Source organism: Agelaius tricolor, unplaced genomic scaffold (genome assembly GCF_023055355.1).
Source record: "Agelaius tricolor isolate 1412-34295 unplaced genomic scaffold, bAgeTri1.0.p SCAF_37, whole genome shotgun sequence".
In the NCBI taxonomy this organism is placed as follows: Eukaryota; Metazoa; Chordata; class Aves; order Passeriformes; family Icteridae; genus Agelaius; species Agelaius tricolor.
In genome coordinates, this window is record NW_027269297.1 from 4,839,302 (window position 1) to 4,857,953 (window position 18,652).

At 47.9% G+C, this 18,652-nt stretch overlaps 1 protein-coding gene across 9 annotated transcripts in view; it reads left to right on the forward strand.

Moving 5' to 3' along the window:
* Positions 1–18,652, forward strand: part of EXD3 (exonuclease 3'-5' domain containing 3) — a 252,916-nt gene that overhangs the window by 83,617 nt on the left and 150,647 nt on the right. For all 9 annotated transcript variants that reach the window (XM_071453773.1, XM_071453779.1, XM_071453772.1 and 6 more), the window contains 5 exons: positions 8,930–8,983; positions 9,408–9,547; positions 10,367–10,467; positions 16,132–16,205; positions 17,407–17,445. In XM_071453773.1, coding sequence (XP_071309874.1) covers positions 8,930–8,983; positions 9,408–9,547; positions 10,367–10,467; positions 16,132–16,205; positions 17,407–17,445 — 408 coding nt within the window. The remainder of the gene's footprint in view (positions 1–8,929; positions 8,984–9,407; positions 9,548–10,366; positions 10,468–16,131; positions 16,206–17,406; positions 17,446–18,652) is intronic.

Sequence of the window (18,652 nt, forward strand, 5' to 3'; positions counted from 1 at the left end):
AAAAGAGGGAGATGACATTTTCCATGGGTATATAGTGATAGGACAAGGGCAACTATTTTAAGCTGAAAGAGGAGAAATTTAGATGGGATATCAGGAAGAAATCCCTCCCTGTGAGGGTGGGCAGGCCCTGGCACAGGGTGCCCAGAGCAGCTGGGGCTGCCCCTGCATCCCTGGCAGTGCCCAAGGCCAGGCTGGGCAGGGCTGGGAGCAGCCTGGGACAGTGGGAGGTGTCTCTGCCATGGCAGGGGATGGAGCTGCTCAGGCTTTCAAGTCCCTTCAAACCCAAACCAGTCTGGGATTCTGTGATTTATTCTAAGCAGATTATTCCCTTTGTCTGTGGTGTGCAAACCATGAATGTCCTCTGCCCTGAGAGTTAAGGCTCCTTTCCCTCATGGAGGTTTTGGAGAAGGATCCCTTTGGGAAACGAGATTCCAGAGCTCCCTGGGGATGCCTGTGGCAGTTGTTTGTTGCTGGAGAACCTCTGGCCCTCCCTTAGCCTGGATCTGGGGGACCTGGTCAGAGGCTGAGCCCAGGGCTTGGGGCAGTGCTGGCACGGGGCACAGGAGAAGGGACTAGGGACAGGTTCTGGTTGTGCTTTAGCAGCACGGGCTGTGCTGAGGAGGCACCTGCAGGGGAGCAGCGCCAGCGGATGGCACTGTGCTCCCGGGATGCAGGGAACAGGCAGGCACTGGGAGCTGGGGAGCGGCAGGGATGTGGAATTCGGTTTTGAGGTGTCCAGGCTGTCTGGCGTTTTATCTTTCTTTTGTGACAGGAGCGTGCAGCTGCTGGAGCAGCAGTGAGAGCTCTGAGAGTGCAGTGAGAGCACTGAGGGCTCCCAGCTCTGCTCCTTGTGGGCCCCATGGTGTGGGGACATGGGAGGGTTCAACACTCCCACTCAGGGAGTTCCAGTGAAGCACAGCAGCCTTGTCCCCTTCCCAGAACCCCTCCAAAGGCAGCCGTGGCTCCATGCCACCCTCCACCTGGGCTCTGCCAGAGATGCCAGAGCCCTGCTGGCTGCAGGAGCCAGGGCACGGTGTGGGGAAGGGGCTGGGACCAGGGGAACACCGTATGGGAAGGGTGCTGGTTGTGGGAGGACGTGCCATGGGAATGCCCTGGATCAGTGTTGTGTGGGAAGGGCACTGGGTGGCAGTGGATTTGGCATGAGAAGGGCACTGGGGTATTTGGTGAGGGGAGGGTGCTGGGTGCTGGTGGATTTGGAATGTGTGGGAAGGGTGGTGGGTGTTTCTGGTGTGGGAAGGGCACTTGAGTGTCAGTGGAAGTGGTGCAAGAAGGACTCTGGATGGATTTGGTGTGGGAAGGAGATTGGGTGTTTTGGTGGGGGAAGGGTGCTGGGTTTGGGGAAGGACATCCTATTCTGATGTGGAAGGATACTGGGTGTTCTGGTGTGGAAGGACACTGGGTTTAGGGTAGGACACCCCATTGTGGCGTGGAAGGACACCCTGTTGGGGTGTGGAAGGGTACTGGGTTTGGGGAAGGACACCCTGTTGGGGTGTGGAAGGGTACTGGGTTTGGGGAAGGACACCCTGTTGGGGTGTGGAAGGGCGCTGGGTTTGGGGAAGGACACCCCATTGGGGTGTGGAAGGGCGCTGGGTGCCGCAGGACAATGCTGGGATTCAGCAGACCGGGGGTAATGCAGCGCAAGCGGGGCTGCGAGAGGCCCTGAATAGGCCAGGCTGTGCTGGAGAAGAATGAGGGGTAGGCAGAAGGCAAGCTAGTGTTTCATGGTCATCTTATGTTACACTTCAGCCTTTCAAAGAGTGTCTGGGGCTGCTTGAATGAACCTCTCTTGCACTGCGAATGCGGGAGCCAGGAGACAAAGGGGACTCTTGTCACTCGCAGGCCTCTTTGGGGAATAAAAGCCATTGTCACATGAACAGGGGCAGTCTGGCAGGCTGTGCATGCTTCAGTGCCCCATGATATCGCTAAGTCTCAGCAGAAATCACATTCAGGGCCCTGTCAGCTTTGATTAGCGGGGTCTCATGACTTAATGTGCTGCGATATTTCATGTCTAAGGGTGGCGGCTGTCTTTCTGGGGGATGAATGCCCTCTATTGTCCACTGAGTTATTTTATTTACATTTTTTAAACAGCTTATAAAGGTAAAAAGATAGCTGTGCTTAAAGAAGAAAATCAAATTCCTTTGCTTCTGGATCAGCAGTGAGTGCTGCTCGGGTCAGATACAGTGAAACTTGTTTTCACAGTCAGCATCAAAGTTCTCGTCTTGTTTAACAGCTTTATAGTAAATTCTGAACAGGTGGCAGTGGAGCTGGGTTTAGGAAGGAAACAATAAATAATCTTTTTAGCCTCTGACAAGCAGAAATATTCCTGGGCCTGAGAGACCTCCCACTCCAGCCTCTGTGTCAGTGATTCGCAGAGTTTCTCTCCCCTTCATCACTTTGGTTCTTAAAAAAGAATATTGGGTTAAGCCAGTAGTATTTTATTGTTAACAGAATTTTCAGTTGGTGTCTGTTCAGATTTCTCTGTTTTCAAAAGCAGAGTATATTTTTTCATCTAATGTTTTATCCATCAATTTCTAGAAATAATTAAGGTTTGTATGTTAAACGTGGTTCATGTTTGCTCTTTCAATTAAGATAACATGGATTATCTGGTAGAGTTCAGTTAAAATTTGACATAAAATATGTTGGAATACCCAGAGAAAAAGTTGTGTAGACAGAGAATTGCAGGTTTTGGTCAGCAATATTGCTACAGACATAATAGAAAGGATGATTGACCAGAGTTAAACTTAAAGGAGCACAAATACTCAGAAGTGTAAAATGCCCATCATGACCTTCAGTTTCAGTGCAGGGATTTTGTGAACAGAGTCAGGGGTGTTGGTGTTTGTAGCCCCACTTCATCCATGGTGCTGGACTACACACAGTGTATCTCTGCAGATCTGTCAGTAGAGATCAGTGTTAGCATTGATTGAGCACGTTAATGGATAATCAGATTTTTGATTTCCTCACTCTGGCTCTTTCTGAGCTGTTCTCAGGCCAGGGAAAATGTCTCTGATATTGCTTCTTATCTCCATTCGCCACCTTGATTATACAAAGGCATATTCAGCTCTTACTATATTTTAAAGTGTGTTCCTTTGTATTTCCTCTTTTCTTTTAAATTAAGAATCATATTGGCTCAGAAGCCCAAGGAAAATGTTACAGCAGTTGTTTCACCCATAAAGATGATGATGTTTCAGTATCCACCCCTTTTTCCTCTGAGCATACCCTGCTGCTGTAGTGGCACGTGGCCTGCCTGCTGATGCCCCTCTGGAGCAGAGGGAGCCAGCCCAGAGCTATGGACCACTGCTGCCCTTCCCAGCCTCCAGAGCCACCTCTGCCCTGGGCTGTGCCTGGGCAATGCTAGGGAAGGAGCTTCAGCATTGGGAGTCATAAATGAGATGGCAGGTTTCTGCTCCTACTGCCAGAATTTCTGGGCTCTGGGACAGCCCTGGGGATGTGCAGCAGATCCAGCTTTGCAGAGTCTGAGTCTGGTGAAGTGGGCAATGCTCAGAGAATGAGCCAAGCAGTTAAACCCCACCTAAAACTGCTGAGTGACCTGAGGGACACAAATCAGAGAGGTCAGGCTTCAGTTCCCTCTTCCCCTCACCTGTGCATATTCCAGCCTGCACTTGTACTTCTCTCCCTCTACCTCAAATTTTTGGCTGGGGATAACTGTCACTGCTCCATGTTGATGGTCTCACTCTTCCCTGGTCTCCTGAGTGTGGACCTGAGGAATGTTGTGTTTCCCTGGTTTCTGCAGACCTTCCCACAGCCAGCTGTGTATGAAGTGCCCTTTGAGCAGGAAGCAATCAACCATCGAACTTGATGTCATCCCCTTGAAGTGATGCACTCTGAGAGCTCAGCAAAGCTGATTAGCCTCAAGTTTGAAACGAGTGATTCCCAAACACAAAACAGATGTGCCCAATGATTAATACCTGGTGTGCCTTTTACTCAATTATTTCTGCCATTATCCAGGCTTTGATCACTGTGATTTTCTTGGAGTTGACGTTGGTACCTCCTCTGCAAAGTCTCCTTCTGTTGTTTTGTTTATTCTTTGTGTTTTCAGAAATTCCCTCACTGTGTGTTCAGAGATAGTGTACTCAGTCAGGCACAGCCATCTCTGTGTTTGTGCTGTCCCAGCTCACTTGCAGCAGAGCCAAGAGCAGGAGTCATCAGCACCCACTGATGTCTGTCCTGCCTCAGCACTCCAAGCAGTTCTCCTGCACGAGGCAATTCCTCTGCTTTAAACCCCACCGTGGGAAAACTGCAGAAATTGTCAGTGCAGACACCACCCAAGTGCACATGCCCTTGCAGATAAGATCTTGTGTGGCTTCCTGCACCTCGTACTGTACGTGGAAAGAATAGTCATTTTTCGATGAGACAGAGCCAACTGCATTCAAAACAAGCCAAGAGGAGCAGGTATTGGTGCAGGGTGTCTGTGCTCCAGAGCACTCCCCACTTTCCCATACTCGTGGGTTGCATTTGCGTGACTGCAGGAGTGTTCTGGTGCTCGTGGCTGGGCCTGAACGTGCCTGAACAGGTTTAGGAAACTTCCCCCATCCTTTGGTCAGTGCACCTACACCTGGGTTAGGTGGAATTCAGTGTTGTGTTGCCCAGCTTTCAATTCTGCCCAAGACTCAACCAGCCCTCTGCTGTATTTTAGAGATTTATCCTTGGGATACAAAACTATTAGAAAATGTCCAGATGGGATTTTTGCATTCACCATCATTAAGTCAAACAATGGCCCAAAGCTCTCCAAGGATGAGGAGACTCAGGAGCTTGGACGGGAGTTGGATCAGGCAATGGCCATCAGCTTTTCTCGTGCCCTAAGCAGTGCATGCAGTGCATTCATCACATCCTGCTCCCAGGCATGCTTGGGGCTTCAAGGCAAGAGAGGGACCAGCCTCCCCCAGGTTTGTTGTCATCTGGGGGAGTTTAGTACAGGTTGAACATTTTTATGTGCTGCAATAATGAAAATTATTGCTGTTATTAGATTATGCTAGAAACTCTCTGTGGATGAAACATATTTTTGTGCAAAGGTTCCTTGTACCACCAGCCATGACAATAATATTCTCTTTGGGGTTTGAGGGAGCCCGTAGACCCTGATAGGTGTCAATATCTCAGCATTTCCCAGAGCTTGCCCATGTTCCTACATCCTGCCTCGGGTTTTGGCCTTACTGACCAGCTGGTGAGGCCGGGGGGTTCCTGCTGTCCAGGATCTGGGCAGCCCTGCTGATCCAGCACGAGGATCTGCAGCTGGATGCCCAGGATTGCCAGATTCCAGCTTCCCTGGCTCGCCTTCCAGCCCAGCACTGCAGATGGGCAATGCTGGCTCTGGGTGGGGAGGGGGTTTCTCACCCGTTCAGTTACAGCCTGCTCGGCCTCATTAAAGTGTTTGTTTTCCGAGTCAAATGAGCCTGCGAATGAGGTGTTGCTTTGCTGGAGATCTTATCGGCCGTAAACAGACTGTTAAAAATAGGGTCCTTTTACACAAAACTTGTTTGTGGAGTGAAACAATTCAAAACACGATAATAACAAAACAAAATCTTAAAATAGCTCGGAGTTGAGACCACAGACACAGCTGCCAAGCACTTTCATCTTTATTACAGTTACTCATATCTCTTCTCTTACTATTCCCATTGTAAACAGGCTGATGTTATCTCTGCTGGCCTCCTGCTCAGCCCAGCCCCTGGAGCTGCACCCTGATCCAGCCTGGTGCCTGTTTCTAGGGCCCAGCTCATGCTTCTCCTTCCATGTGTAGCTTCAGGCATGGACCAGGCAGCTGCCCTGCTCCCGGAGTGTTCCCTGCTGCAGGAGGCTCTGCCAGCTCCAGTACCTGCTGCAGCTGGAGGATGTTAAATTGCTGTTAAAAACCAGCTTATGGGCCAGGCTGCCCAGAGCAACGGAGTCATCATCCCTGGAGATGTTCAAAGCAACGCGTGGATGTGGCACCCGGGGCTATGGTTTGGCAGTGAACGCTGTGGTGCTGCTGGGTTGATGGTTGGGTTTGGTGATCTTAGAGGAGTTCTCCAACCGTGCAGACTCCATGGATCTCTGTGGGATTGGAGCTCCTCTGTCCTCCAGGCCTGCTGTGGGGCAGCTGTGTCTGCCAGCCCTGGGCAGGGAGGGAGGGCTCCCCACACTCTGGACAAATGAACATCTGTTGTTCTACACCCTTGGGGAGAGGGTAGAATATGCAACCAGGGAAAGAGGAAAAACCCAACCTGACACCACACATGTTCATCTGATTAAGTCACCTGTACAGTTAGTAGAGCTTGAGATAAACCTCTGCCATGTAGATAACAGTGCTGCAATTAGGTTAATCTGAACATTAAAAAGCCATCAAGGAGCTGTTGGATGTTGCAGTTAAAACTAAGGCTACAATAGGAGGTACTAATGAGATCAAATGATGAAATAAGGCCTGGAGAGTTGCAAATTTTTTTTTTTTTTTTTTTTTTTTTTTTTTTTTTTTGTTATGATTTCTTTTGATTTGGCAAACTTGAGGAGCTGGGAGGAAAGCAAAACCAGTTACCAAAGCTTTGGAGACCCAAACCCCTTTTCCACATCCACACCAGAAATAGCAACCTTCAACTTGAGAATAATCACTCAGCTTGAACATTGTGTTGTTAAACTAATGTGAGAGGAAAGAAGCAGCTCTTTGCCTGTGACTTGTGGAATAGTTAAAAAGTCTGGAGTTGGAGAGGTTTGGTTGAGGTTTAGCTGGGCTAAGCAATGCTCCTGTGTATTTCTGTTCAGTCTCTGTGTTAATGGTGATTCCTCTTTTTGTCACTTAAAGTTCTTCTCTTGATTTCTCTTTTGAAGATGAAGCCTTGACTTCCAATGAAGCAGTGTTAAAAAAAAACACACAAACTTCCCCAAAACCAAACCTAAAACAAAACAAACAGAAAAAACTGTTTTCCCACCTCTAAGTGGGACAGTAGGGTAGAGCAGCTGAATTTCCATGGCATGTGTTGGTTCTCTGCTTTTGCACACTCAGTCTGTGATGCAGTGGGTGAAATACAGGCACAAATTCCCCAGAAAGGAACATAATCCACTGCTGCTGCTGTGAGCAGGGATGAGCTGTAAGGTGTCTGGTGCTTGTGTGGCCCTGCAGGACATGTGCTGCCAGTGATGAGGTGAGTTCAGGTGGCACTTGAGTGATCACAGGAAATTCATTTCAAGGCATGTGCCTGCCCCCACTTGGGTTATTCTGTCTTTTTTTCAGAAAAGTTTCATGCAGGTGACATGTAATGGTGGGGTTCTCTTTCCCTTGGGAAATATACACTTGGTACTGCATTTTGTTTATGCGTTATGGGTTTTATAAGGAAAATGGGGACAATCATCTTAGCAGAGCCTGGAGTGATAGGAAAAGAGGTGATGGTTTTAAACGAAGAGAGAGGAGATTTAGATTAGATATAAGAGATTTTTTTTACAGTGAGGATGGTGAGGCCCTGGCACAGGTTGCCTGGAGAAGCTGTGTCAGCCCCATCCCTGGAAACATTTCAAATCAGGCTGGACAGCAGCTCTGAACAACCTGATCCAGCCGAAGATGTCCCTGCTCACTGCAGGGGGGTTACAACTAGGTTGCCTGTTAAAGGCCCCTTCCAACACAAACCAATTTATTATTCTAAATTCCAACAAATAGCACAGCTCTAACATGTATCCATTTTGACAAATGTGTCATTTTCCTGGTCTTTGTCTCAAATCAAAATCAATCCTCAAGAGCAAGGAAACCTATGGAAGAGAAGAGCTTTTCCTCCAAGCCCTACCACACTGGTTTTATCCAGATCTGAATAAACAGGTGTTTGTGAGCTCAGTGGATTCCATCCCATTGCTGGTCAGTTCTGCACACGTGCCCTGCCAGGATCACAGATGTCTTTTCAGCACTGCTCACAGCTCTTTGGGAAAAAGCAGCCTGACCTGGCAGAGGTGTTGGAAGGACACTCCGTGTCCAGCCTCCTCATTCCTGGTTCCCTCTTCAGCTCTGACACACAGAGGTGCTCCAAGGCTCCTTGCCCTGATTGCCCCAGTTTCTGGCACAGGGCACTTTATTAAAGCCACCCATTAAGTGCTTATTCTGTATTTGGGGTCCAAGTGTTCTCACACACTACAGAAATGAGACACTCTCACCTCCTGTAAATCCTAATCTGTGCCTTTGCCTCCCAAGCAGTGCACAGTTAGAGCTTCATCCACTCCTGTGGTCCCCAGCTGGGATGGGACAGGCAGTGGCTGAACCAGCTCTTCTGAGCTCGAGTTCCTGCAGTTCATCCCAGCAGGTTCTAGAAGATCTGATTTGGATCAGTTTGTGAACGTGGCAGGTCTTGGCTTATCAAAGATTCAGAGATCCCATGAAAGGGAAAAATACAATTCTTCCCATCTTGCTGCCTGTTGTGACTCTGGGTGCTTTCAGGGCTGTGGAATGACTCAGGAATTAGAGAAACTGTAACCTTTTGATTTCAGGTTGTTTAAAATCTTGAGTTGCTCTCACAAAATGCAATTGTTCTACAAAACTTCAGAGGCAGAGTAAGACTGATAAGGGTGGCTCAGAAAAGTATGGTGGGTCAGGTGTTTTTCCATAGATAGGAAATATCTATCCCAGCTGGTTTTGTCCAAGTGCTTCACTTGCTTTCTGCCCAACCACTTGATCTTTAATTTTTGCTCCAGAGGCTGTTGATACTCAGATATGCAGCTCTGCCAGGAGTGTTCTTGTACTTTTGTGGAATGAATGTGGCCAAATCTTTGCAGGATTTGTGCTTGACAACATTACAGAAATAATTAATACATTTAAAATGTGTACAACAGCATTTTTACTTCACTTTGGAATAATGCCCATTTATCCACTGTAGGGTTCTTCTAAATACACAACTTTTTTTTTTTTTTTTTTTTTTTTTTTTTTTTTTTTTTGTGTGTTTTCTAGGCAGCCATACTGAGTATTAAGCTGAAATTACAGCCAGATCAAGATGTAGAGAAGGTGAGTCATTTTCTCTGCAGGCTCCTCTGTCATCAGATCCACCTTTTGTTAGCAGGAGATCCATCAGGGCCCTCCAAGTCCTGCTGCCTTTCACCTGAGGCTTTACTCCATTCCCAAGAAGTCCCTGTTGTGTTGTTGATGTACTTTTACATCAAGGTTAGGCACAGAGTGTTTTATTAGCCCCCACTACAGATCTTACCTGGTTTTTCTGGCTGCAGCCCCTCTGTAACAAATCCTGGCTGTGCTCACCACTGAGGCAGAGATCAGTACTCTGCTGCACTAAAGTTTTGCTCATATTTGTGTTACAAATGTCACAGCACTCCTGTAGGCAGCACTGGTGGCTTGGGCAAGGTTGGGACTCACTCTCCTGCTCCATGGGGATCAAAGGCAGGGCATGGTGCTTTAACATAATTCCTTCTCCTAGATGTGTACCCCACTACTGCTCCAGGATAAAGCCAACTTGGTGGAGGAATACGTGGCAGAATATCCCGAGCTCCAGAGGAAACTCTTGCAGACCCTGGACATGTGGTGTGAGCCCAGCTTCAATATCAGAGACATCATAAGGTAGAAACACTTGTCTTTCTGAACAGCTGGGGCCAAGGTGCTGCCAGAGCACTGTGTGTCTGTCCCCTGGCTGTTTGTCTGTGGTGAGAGCAGTGTGTCTGTCCCTGTCTGTCTGTCTGTGATTGTGTCCCAGTGTAAGGGAGTGCAATATATTGACTCTTTGGCTGAAAAAGGGAAATTCTGGTGGCTGTGTCAGAGCCTTCTCCAATGGCCCAGGCAGTAGAACAGAGGAATCCTTGCTATTGACAGATGCTCCATTCCTGCCAAGATGAAACCTGTGCAGGACACCCCAGCAGCAGAGCAGTATCAAAGCTTCCCAAGGAGGTTGGAGCAATCAGCCTCTTCTGCTTTGCTGCAGACAAGGGTGACTTTCAGTATCGGTTGTACAGGTTTGGCAGGAAGATAACACTGTGATGAGGTGGCAGAAAAACAAGAGATGCAAGTGGTTAACCTTCCTCTGCTCATCAACTCCTGGTGTGTGTTTTCACTTCTGAATTGCCTCTCATTCTAATAACTCCTGTCACTCAGAGCCAGCAGCACAGTCAGAGTCACAGTGTAGCTGCAATAGTTGCTGACAGCTCTGAAAAAGACATGAAAAGGAGTTGCTCACTTTCTTTAAAATGAGCCTCTGGACTTGCTTCAAGTGGTTGACTGAAATTTGTGTGGTTGTGCTGTTGGCTTTTCCTGTATCTTGGGAAAGGCAGGGGCCTGTCCTTCTCAGCATCCCGCAAACCCCAATCCCTCTGCTGTTAAATGTCTGCTATTTGGGAAACATCCTTTAGATGATGCCACAGATGTGTCTCTCTGGTGTTGTTACAGACCATATCAAGGCCTGTCCAAGTACAACCCCGAAAAATTTAACCGCAGAGTGCTCAGTAAGCTCATCTTCAGGCTCCTGGAGAGATTCAACGTTGACTCAGGTATGGGATATTACAACATATTGTGGAGTTATCTCAGTAATAAAGAACAAAGTCAATTTGTCTTCTTCCACGTTCATCAAGGAACCTTTGCTGTCATTTATCCTGGGGAATTTCAGTGTTTAATTAATGACATTGAAAAACAAAGCTGGCAAGTTATGGGAATGATCACTTTGGGCTGTCAAAGAATGAAGTGCTGGTGACTAATAGACTGCTTCTGCCATGATCTGAAATAAATCCTGACCTCAGCATGGCTCTGCATAAACACACCGTGGTCAGCTCTGAGTTATGACTCCATTCCTCTCACATAAGAAACAAGTCATTATTCACTGGGGATCTGTTTTCTTGAGCTGTGGGTGCATCAGCTGGGAGGAGATAACCCTTGGGAAGCAGGAGCCTCACAGCCCTTTGTATTCTTTGCATAAACTAGGGTTGATGGGGGGAATTTTAAGGCTCTTGCAACCTTACAAGAGAAGTGGCACATTTTCCATCACTTCACCAGCAGGTCTCTAACAAAATCTGATTTGCTTTGGTTCTTAGTGGGCACTGTTGAATTTTCCTTCTCTTTGGGGCCTTGCACCAGACCCTTTTAGGTGCATCGTTAGCTTTTACCCTGCAGAAGTTCCCATCATCAATCCAAGGTATGCAATTCTCTTTTCTTGGACTGAAAAGGGTTTTCTAACCACAAATTGTGGGCTTGTTACACCTGTCAGCAACACTATTGCATATTAATCTTCCCATCTTCAGACTAGTGTTCAAAAGTTACCAAGATAAACCTTTCAAACCCTCACTGGAAGAGAAGTGAATATATTTAAACCCAGCATGTTCATGTGAAAGCTGAGACATATGGGAGTGATTTATTTAGAAATGAAAAGCTTCCCAGGAGTTCATTAGTTTTCAGTAGTTTTCCCTCCTTGACAGTGCTGGGCATTCAGTTGGCTGTGTTGTCTTTGATGATCTGCAAGGAGAAAAGTGTTGTTCCTCTTTCCTTATGAAAGCTCCACCAAGGGCATGATATAATGGTAGAGGTGAAGTGATGTAACTGTTAACATGCAAAATCCTGATAAATAATAATTAAAGAAAAGAAAAATCTAGAAGAGGAGCATGTGTTGGGCTCAGGTGCACTCCATGGGATGCAGTGTGCTTTGACCTAGTGACTCTTTCCAGATGTTGTAGCTGCTGCTAATGGCCAGATCTTTCTGGTCCTCCACAGCCATTCACTGGTGAGGAGATTCCTTGGGATAAATACAGATCCCATTCCTTCCAGACAAATGTCCTTCCAGATAAATGTCCTTCCAGCCCTTTCTCCCATGCAAACTGCAGGGTCTGCAGTGCAGGGCAAGGCCTCACTCAAGAGGGCTGCCCACCTCTGCTGGTGTGAGAGGGGATGTGGGCACCTGGTTTGGACTTCAGCTAAAGCCAGTGCTGGGTGACTCCCACAGTCCCATACAGGACAGTAGGTGTTTATTTTTTACATCATACCACGAGCAGGAACTCACACATTGCTAAACTGTGGCTGTCAGTCTCCTTTGAAGTGCTTTGGAAGGGGATGAATACCTGCAGAGGAATTGCTGCCTTAGTGCTGGGTGTGCTGGAACTGAATTGGGAAATGCTAGCAGCTGGAATAATGTGCCTTTCTTTGTCTTCCCATCTCCCCCTCCCTTTCACTGAATTTCTGAGTGTTCTTTCTCCATTCTTTAGTAAAAGTAAGTCTGACTGGGAGGGAAAATTACACAAAAAGTAAGCAGCCTGGGCAAAGCATACAGATAAAAGAAACCCTCATTTCTCTTGTTCTGAGCAGTTCCCCCAGATGCTGGTGGTAAGGCAGAGCTCACACTTGTCACCTCACCTGGGCTGCTTGTCTGATGCTGTGGCTGCTTTCGGTCTCCTCCTCCTGTGACTCCCACTCGCTGTGAGAGCCTGAGAGCAGCAGCAGGGAGGGAAGTGGCTTTGATGAGAAGGGCTGGAGGAGGATGGGGTTTCTGGGTATGAGAAGGCAAACTTGTGTGTGACTCAGTTCTTGCAGTTCCAAATCGACTTGGAGATTTCACTGCTTGAGCTCACTCTTGCCCACTCACAGTAAATCACACTGACTGCCAAACACAGCTGAGGTGTCCATCAGCAACTGAGAACACTCCTGGGAACTGCCAGCCCTAAATTTCAGAGCCAGATAGGAGGTGGCCCAATTAAAAAAAGATCTCACACCTCAGGGGAAAAAAAAAAATAAAGCTATCCTCTTAGATTTGTCTTCCTGTTCTTTTTCAGAGCCGTATTTCAGTATTCCTGTTAAGTCCCAAACAGGGCGTGGGAAGTGGGCCGAGTCCCAAAGGTGTCCCAATAAACTGTGTGTGGATTTCATTTAATTACCCTTATTGGGGAGGAAGAAGCTGGGCAGAAGTGGTGTGTGATTGAGGAAACTGAGATTTATAGAGTCTTTCCTCACACCTGGGTCAGTGTGCTCAGGCTTAACGAGCCTGTAGCTTTTCCAAGCTAATTACTTAATAGTCTTTGGAGACCCTGTGAGATCGACTTTACAAATGCAAGTTTCAGTCAAAACAGATCTCAGAGGTGAGAGAACAGCCCTGTCCCAGGGTTGGCATGGTTGAGTCTGTTCTCTGCTGAGGCTTGGCACAGCCAGGACACAGAGAGAGCTCAGTGATGTTTTTCGTTGACAATTCCCAAGTCTGAGGTAGAAGGGATCCTGCTCGAAGAAATGTAACAGCCTCATCTGTTGGGTTTAGTGCCTACGTGCCAATGAGGGAGATCCAAGTGGAGGGACAGAGGGGAAAGAGGGGTACCCGAGAGCCCCGGTACCGGGGGGGCTCTGCTGGGACAGTGACAGACAAGCACCTCCGGTCCTGAGCGCTGTGAGCGAGTGTTTGCCGCGGGCTTCCCGAGGTTTTTAACACGAACCAGGAGGAATGTTTCCGTCCTTGAGCACCCAGTTGTCCGTTTGGTTTAAGGTGGGATTTCCGTCCGTGTGACCGCCCCCGCCGGGCCCCGCGCTGCCGGGCAGCAGAGGGCAGGAGAGGGCTGTGCACGGCCACATCTGCACAGGTGAGCCACAGCTGGCTCTGCACGGCCACATCTGCACAGGTGAGCCACAGCTGGCCACACATCCTCAGGGCTCGAAGAGCTGCCAGCCCATGTCCAGGCAGTCACTAGTGAGAGCCCCAGCTGAGGCCTGGGAGCCCTCACCAGGCAGAAGATGCTCTGTTAGAAACAAGGGAATGACTTGTACAACTTGACAGGAATGCCTTTGGAGGGAGGGCAGGAGGTTATTCCCTTTTTTTGCTCCTGACTTCCATGGTGATTTTCCTCCAGAGTGTTTTAACTCAGGTGCTAAATACCAGCACAGCTCTCCATTCTGTTGTCTCTCTTAACAAGTTACCGTTCACCCTCATGTTTTTCATTGAATCCCCAACTGGAAGGGACATTGAAGCCCATCCAGTGCCACCCCTGCCATGGCAGGGACACCTCCCACTGTCCCAGGCTGCTCCAAGCCCTGTCCAGCCTGGCCTTGGGCACTGCCAGGGATCCAGGGGCAGCCCCAGCTGCTCTGGGCACCCTGTGCCAGGGCCTGCTCACCCTGCCAGGGAACAACTCCTAATTCCCAATATCCCATCCAGCCCTGCCCTCTGGCAGTGGGAGCCATTCCCTGGGTCCTGTCCCTCCATCCCTTGTCCCCAGTCCCTCTCCAGCTCTCCTGGAGCCCCTTTAGGCCCTGGCAGGGACTCTGAGCTCTCCCTGGAGCTTCTCCTCTCCAGGTGAGCACCCCCAGCTCTCCCAGCCTGGCTCCAGAGCAGAGGCTCCAGCCCTGGAGCAGCTCCATGGCCTCCTCTGGACCCATTCCAACAGGAGCTGGGACCCAGGGCTGGGGCAGCTCTGCAGTTGGGATCTCCCCAGAGCACAGGGGCAGAATCCCCCCTTCCCTGCTGCCCACACTGGGGATCTGCCCAGGGCAGGGGGTTCAGGGCTGGGGCAGATCCAGCTCAGAACCACAGCACCCCCAGGTCCTTCTCCCTGGGCTGCTCTCGGTCTGTTCTCTGTCCAACCTCTCTGTGTGGTTTTGATTCATCCTTCTCTATTTTTTTGTTATAAAATATAGAAACCCAGATTCAAACTCAGTTCCTTTGCTCCATCAGAATAAAATATATCACCAGTGCCTGTAAACATGTTTCTAGTTCATCCACGTTCCTCGGTGTTTTCCACAAACATTCAACTCCCCCAGTTCTGCCAGAGCCTGTGCTTTGGATATTTCCTTTAGAAGCTCAAAGAAAAAGCTGTTCAGTGGATCTTTTGGATGGCCTGGAGGGGTCATGTCATGGTTCTTTCTGAAGAGCTTTGAAAACTTTCAAGTTAGGTGGTGGTGTTACTAATTTTTACTTTGATCTTACATTCTTTAGAGAGCAATCCTTTCCATGAGCTGATGATTTTTCCTCCAGATATTGGGACAATATCCAGAGGAAAGATCACCATATTTACTGGTGCAATATCCTACATGATAATTGCAGTGATTTCCTCTGATGCTTTGAGGGGAAGGCTTTGTTGCCACACTGTGGAGGATTAACTTAAAAAGAACAGCTTTAAGCCTTTCTGTCTGAGATGGAAACGTTCACATTCTGAGGTGAGGTTTCAGGGCACTCTGAAGAGCTGCTGTAACCAGTGGGACATCAATCCACACCCCTGTGATCCCAGGCTCTGGTATCCAGAGATCACTCTTTGTTCTCCTGGGGTTTAGTCCTCAGCCATGCCCTGTGTGGGGCACACAAAGGGATGAGGAATCAGCTTCTCCCTGTGGCTTCTAATTCAAGGGAAGCTACAGAGAATTTCACGTTCCATTTCTCTGTGACTGTTTGTGCCTGCTGGCCCTGCTCCCTCTGGCTCCCAGTGAGATGTTTTGGCCCCATCTGAACGGCCAAGGAAGGCTTTGGTGAAGCCTTTCCCTGTACAGGCAGCCCAGCATCCAGCAGGAACTGACAGATACCTATGCTAATGCCACTTCTTTTATCTCCAGCCTTTATCTCTCCTTGCACTGGATTTCAAAACAAGGTGCTATGTGAAGATCTTGGGTTTTGCAGTTGTAATGAGCCATATCTAATGAAGGTGACAGCAATAAAAATAATAACAACAACTGTGGCTTGCTAGCTCAGCAAAGCAGTATTCCCCACCCTCTTTGTGTGGATGTGGAGCCTCTTTCATGGATCTGTGTTTTATCGGATAAACTTCAGCCACAAGTTTACATCCTGAGTGAGCTGTTCACAACTGCTTGAATGAATTAACAACACAGGTCCAATTAAACCCGAAAGAATGCAGCCTCTAGAGACTGAGGCGGTGCCCATGTGAGAATGCTGCCTAATTAAAGGTGTGAAGTTATTGACTGTGGAGCATATTGAACCAGAGAATGGATCTTATCGCTCAGGGATGGTGGAAGCAGAGATATCAGACCCAAGAATTAGCATTGCTAATCACGGATGAAAGTGTAAATAACAGTTTATAGTTGAGATAAGCTGACAGTGTGTGAGTCTGCCCCTCATTGTTCCAAGTGTGAGGACATCCTGCCTTCCACAAACCCAGTCTGACACTGGGGAAGGAAAAAGTGTAATGTCTAGACAGTAAAACTTCCAGGAAATGCTGTGTACTTAAATGTCTTTTTCCTTCTTTCAGCTCTCTGCCCTAATGTCATAAATCAGCGGCACTTGAGAACCCTGAATTACCTCTTTTACAAGAGATTTGTTGAGGTATGTGCTGTGTTGTGTGTGGGGAATGAGGATTTTGGTTACATTTACATTTTTAATAACTTAATTGAGATAATCGAAATGTATTAATAGTTTATGATCAAGTTTTTTTTTACAAGTTCTGCTCCTAAGCCCTCCCAATCCATCAGGGAAGCCTCTGATGTGTCTTTGCTGCCTGCCAAACCCACTGCCAGAGGAGATGGGCAGGATGGAACACTTCAGCCTCCTGCATCTCTGAGCTTTAATGTTGGATGATGTCACTGTAGGGAGCTTGGTCATGCACAGAGGGAGCAGAGAGTATTTCTCCAGGTGTATTTGTTTAGCAGAGGGAACGGATTCGTGATCTGGTGTTCTGCTCTCTTTGGCCTTCCACTTCCCTTGTTTTGGAGAATTTGCTTGCTTTAAAGTATCCAAGCTGGCCAGTTATTTCCATTAAGGTACATTTGGCAGCTGTTTCTGGACACAGTCCCTTCTTCTGAGAGTTCTTTGGTGCTCTCTGTTTACCATTCTCAGCTGTGTCTGAGCTCTGGTTAAATGTCTCCTTTATCTCACTAATATTTAAATTACATGCTTGGATATCTCAAAGCTGTTTTCTTTGAGGCTCTTGCTCCCTGTTTGTTCTTATATATTTCCATAAAAGTGACACTGACACGCCCTGTTTCCTCTGCCAGCTCTGTGGTGAGATTCATGGTGGGTCTCATGCAGTTCTTGGCAGAGTGGAGAGCAGGTCCCTTCCTGAGTTTCTCCCCAAGTTTGGCTCTGAACTGCATTAGAATGGGAATATTAACTTATCAGTTTCCTTTCCCAGACCTCATGATTCCAGAGCATTTTTCATGATTTGACTGTTGAGAAAAATTGTATTTTTATATTCTGAAGGCTCAGCCTTGCAGATGACCCCCGGGATCTCTCCCTTGGCTGGAGCCTTCAGGATTGCTCCCCATGGCTGGCTGGAGAGATGAGTCTGGGCACAAACTGCATAGGAATGTTTATGTTTCATGTGCTGTGGTGTAAGAGTTCCCTCATCCAAGCTGTGTTCTGTCATGCCTCAGCTGGAGACACTGAGGAGCTGAGGAGCTATGTGTCCAAGTTGCATTCCTTGGTCACAGGTGATGCCAGTGGGGATAATGAGGTGTTCATTTCTAGTTTGCTGTATGGAACATCCTCCCTTTCCTACCATGGCTCAGCAGTGATTTTGTCTTTTCAGAAAACCATGACTGAGGAGAATTGGGCAGACCACATTCAGGTGAGTGTGAATTTCACAGGGTTGTTTGCTTGGAGGTTATTTGAAGATGTTTTAGCATACCCAGCTCTGGATGTTGTAGTCCTGCTATCACAGTTCTGCACTTTCTCAACACTTTGAAAGCAAATTGTAAATGCAGGGAAGGGCAAGGGAGAACATTTGTATTTTAACTCCTTTTACATCTTTGAAAATGCTTTCTTTTGGCTGGAGCCAAACTAGAGCATTTGGACAAAGCTCTCACGGATGCACAGGGTGGGATTGTTGGGGTGTCTGTGCAGGGCCAGGAGTTGCACTGGATGATCCTTGTGGGTCCCTTTCAGCTCAGGATATTCCATGACTCTGTGCTTCTGTGATTTAGATAAGATGATCAAATACATTCTTTTACTTTCCTGCACTTGTAAGTGAGCACTGCAAGTATTTACATTGATTAATGACAAGGAAGGGGGAAGGAGGCTGTACCTCAGGAGCTAGCAAGGTGTGTGAGGAAACTGGGATTAATGTTAGATTCCCTGTGCGTGCTCTGACCACTTTCGACAGGTGACTGATGTTGTGACCTCTCTGTCTTATGCTACAGGATATAAGTAATTTTAACAGCACAAGGAGAAGGAAGCAGGGTGGGTTTTTCTTGGTGTATAAACCAGAAAGTTCAGGCAGCTCCCAAGTCTCCCACTCTGGAGACAGGAGGCTCAGGATATCCCTGGGAAGTGCATGTGTAGTGCCTGGTAAGCCCTGAGAGCACAGAGCTGCATGCTGCACTGGGGCAGAGGGTTGTCTTGCTTTCCAAAGGATTGCAAACTCTGTATTTCCTGCTTGTTGCCAACTGGTGTATTTTTCACAAATGTGTAATTATCAGCCGAGTGGTGCTGAAACTTGCCTGTTATCAGCTTGACTCGGTGCTATCAGAGATCCCTGTCTCTGGCATCAGTTGAAAGTGATGGGAATCTGTGCCTGTGCATCTGCAGGAAGCTGAAATAACAACCTGTGCAGGCTGGTGGCTGCTGCTGGCAGGAAAAGGAGGGAATAAAGGAAGGATCTTTGAGCAAGTTTTGGTTTTCAGTGCAAAAACTAACACTGTCCAGGACTTTATTTGTTTTGAAAGGTTGGGCTTTACAGGAGGGAATGGCTCAAAGTTCACTCAGAGCTTCATAGAATCACAGGATCCCAGACTGGTTTGGGCTGGGAGGAACCTAAAAGTCCATCCAGTGCCACC